The sequence below is a fragment of the Trypanosoma equiperdum genome (genome assembly GCF_001457755.1).
Source record: "Trypanosoma equiperdum strain OVI genome assembly, contig: ctg_48, whole genome shotgun sequence".
NCBI classification, from domain to species: Eukaryota; Euglenozoa; class Kinetoplastea; order Trypanosomatida; family Trypanosomatidae; genus Trypanosoma; species Trypanosoma equiperdum.
Window position 1 is genome coordinate 27,888 of NW_027124409.1, and position 2,990 is coordinate 30,877.

Sequence of the window (2,990 nt, forward strand, 5' to 3'; positions counted from 1 at the left end):
CATAAGTATTCCAGATACATCGCTGGAAAATACGTCCTCCGGCCCGAACTTGGCTCTGAAATCGAAAGAAACTCGCATGATAGCGGAGAAGTCGGGGGGTTCGCAGTGTGGCGTTGTGGAAAACTGGAGCAGGTTGTCATCAGAAAGTAACCGGATAGTAACACTTGGATTTAGTTTTTCCCACCTGCAGCGCCGTACCAATATTGGGCAGTGGCACCGCCCCTGTACAACACCACCATCGCTGCCATCCTCAAACCTGCGCCGCATAAATAAGGCAACATATTCCAAAAGCGAAATGGCTTTACAACAACCCTCGTCAGTTGCAGCCTTCACAGAGAGGTATGCCGCAACTCGATCCGTGAGTGGGCCGCTGGACACCGTCAGTAAACCTTCGCTTCGTAGTGGACATGTCCAACGATATGAAGCTGAAATCAAACTGTGGCGGAGTGCGGCCAGAGGATAGTCGCGTGTTTGTGGCTTTACCGCGACAGGCCAACAACCGCCTCCACCCACATCTATTAACAGCCCCCAGCTGATTGTACAGAAATATAACACGCCCTCTTTTCCCAAATGCCAGGGACGCGGTACTGTGTTGAAACTCCAGAAACATAAACCATCCTCACGAAGTCGATGCGCTACTTGTATCGGTTTTGTCATCAGTTTCCTTCCGGTGCTGTGGGAGGAATTAGCCAGTACATCCCACAAACAGAATGACGGCATTAAGAAACAATTCCCCGCCTCCTCTGAGCCAAAAAACGCGCTGAAGAGTGTGTAGAGGATAGATGTCGAATCGTCTGACCCGTAGACACCACCGACTACAAACCACTCAACCAGAAACAATGGAGGAACCGCATTTTCGTCTGAATCCACGTTTTGTAAACCACCAAAACGATACAATGACGAAATGGTCCGCTCTGCTGCGTCCAACACTTCATCACTCTCATCACTCGCGGCGGCGTAAAACCATGCGGGTAGTGCCACCTCCCAGAGTGCGTTATAAAGTTGAACCTCCATTCCTCTGCTTTTATCAAAGTGGCACATTGCCGCAGTAAAAGTTTCGCAACACCGTGTGATACTCCCCACCTCATCTGGTGCAGTATGTTGCATGGCTGACATTACCTTGCACCTAAATGCGGGGTTGAGCCCAACTCGGCACGCCACAATAACACACGAAGTGGCATCCGGGCTCATAATATACGAACGGCGGTGGTTCCTTACTTTCGGGTTCGGAGAGAATATCGATAAACCGCACTCGGACTGCAATACAGTCATGACATCCGGTGCTCCACCGTTGATCAAAAACGTATTCTGGAAACATTGCGGTTGTGGCTGCTCCGTGCAACCAGATGGACCGGGGGTTTCCTTCACTTTCCTCAACTGTGCCTGCCCAAGCGGTTCCGAATCAAGAAGAAATTGCGGAGGTCCAGTAGGGTATTCAGATAATTTATCCGGAAGTGGGTGAAGGAACAGTGAGGGTCTCGGGAAGATCTCTTCTGTGTTAATATTTATTGCATCCCCATCATGAGTTGTTGCGCCGTACATGGAAGCGGCACCTTCTGCAGATGAAAAACCAACTACTTCGCACCGCTTTCTCACATAACGTTGCATGGCACTCGCCGATATTGCAATCGCATAGTTGATGACCCTGGTCTCATTCACATTCGCGTCACCGAGCCCCTCACGCATCCGCTGAACTTCCGAAGCAGTCACATTATCAAAGGGCATACCTTTTTCCAATATTCCTTTCACCTCCTATTGCACGGATGCTAATGATCCGCTACGTAGTACATACACGCTACTTCATCAACCAAAAAATAAAATAAAAGATAACAAGCAAAAGAACGGAAAGGAGGTGAAAGTAACTGAAAAGGTGGTATTTGGGGATGTAAAGGGGAATAAAAACAAAGGCACAGGGCCGTAACCAACAGCCAACGGAGAAGCTGTCAAGGGGGGCGTGCAACTGAAAAAAAAATGTTACAAAAGAAAATAGAAATGATAAAGGGCACAGTATGACTCAGGGAAAAGGCCCCTCCAATAGGTGGAGGCAGCCCTTAAAGGTCTTAACGGCGGCGACGGCGAACCATCGACTTCTTCTTTTTCTTGGCTTGGAAGATAATACCGTCATGTACCTTCTCGAACCACTTCATGGCCTCCTCCTTACGGACACGGTGGTTGAAGCCCACACGGCTAACCCTGCGCTTCCGGTGCGCCACGCGCTCACCGCGGCGGCCGAGAACGACGTAGAAGTCCATACCATAGATACCGGTAGACGGATCATATTTGATACCAAGATCAATATGCTCTGAGATACCGAAGCCAAAGGAACCTGTGTCAGAGAAGTTGTAGCTCTTTAGCTCAAATTCCTTAACCTTCAGACCCTTTTCCAGTAGTTCCTCAGCCTTCTTGCCACGCACAGTGCAGTGCACGGCAATCTTTTCGTTACGCCGGATACCAAATGTACGGACCGTTAATCGCGCGCGGGACAGAACGGGAGTCTGTTCGCAGAGTTGCTCGAGCACCTTCGATGCACGGGTGAGACGATCACCAGATTCACCCACGCAAATGTTAATGCAGAGCTTCTTTACGACAATCTCCCGCATCGGGTTTGCCGCCTTCTTCTCAGCGCTCACCTTTGCCTCAGCCATTGTCAAGAACGGAGGCTATCCCTTTCTACAGCCACTACATGCGCAGGACAGTGGAGGGAGTGCATTACGGTAAAGTTCAAACCAATAAATAAATAAGGGTGCGGTTGTATGTGTATGGGGGGGAGGGGAGGAGGGAGGAAAGAAACAACCAATTCAACTATAAAGCAGAAGGGTCTTCCGACAGCAATCACGTGAAACATACCAATTAAGAGCAACAATAGAAAATAACACATGTATCCACAACTATATCCTGTGGATACATGCCAAAACGTTGCGATTATTAGAAATTTGACAAAACGTAGTATCCACAACATCGCACCGCTTTCTCACATAACGTTGCATGGC

The 2,990-nt window shown here is 49.0% G+C and overlaps 2 protein-coding genes across 2 annotated transcripts in view; both read right to left on the reverse strand.

Moving 5' to 3' along the window:
* The window catches only part of TEOVI_000204600 (uncharacterized protein), a gene marked incomplete at both ends in the record, with an annotated part of 1,785 nt that extends 60 nt beyond the window's left edge, over positions 1-1,725 (reverse strand). The window contains one exon of the mRNA XM_067225177.1: positions 1-1,725. Coding sequence (XP_067081278.1) covers positions 1-1,725 — 1,725 coding nt within the window.
* Positions 1,726-2,060: 335 nt separating this feature from the next.
* TEOVI_000204700 (60S ribosomal protein L11, putative) lies at positions 2,061-2,645 on the reverse strand (the record flags this gene model as incomplete). Its single annotated transcript, XM_067225178.1, has 1 exon — positions 2,061-2,645. The coding sequence occupies one exon, from the start codon at positions 2,643-2,645 to the stop codon at positions 2,061-2,063; it is 585 nt and encodes a 194-aa protein (XP_067081279.1).
* Positions 2,646-2,990: the final 345 nt, after the last annotated feature.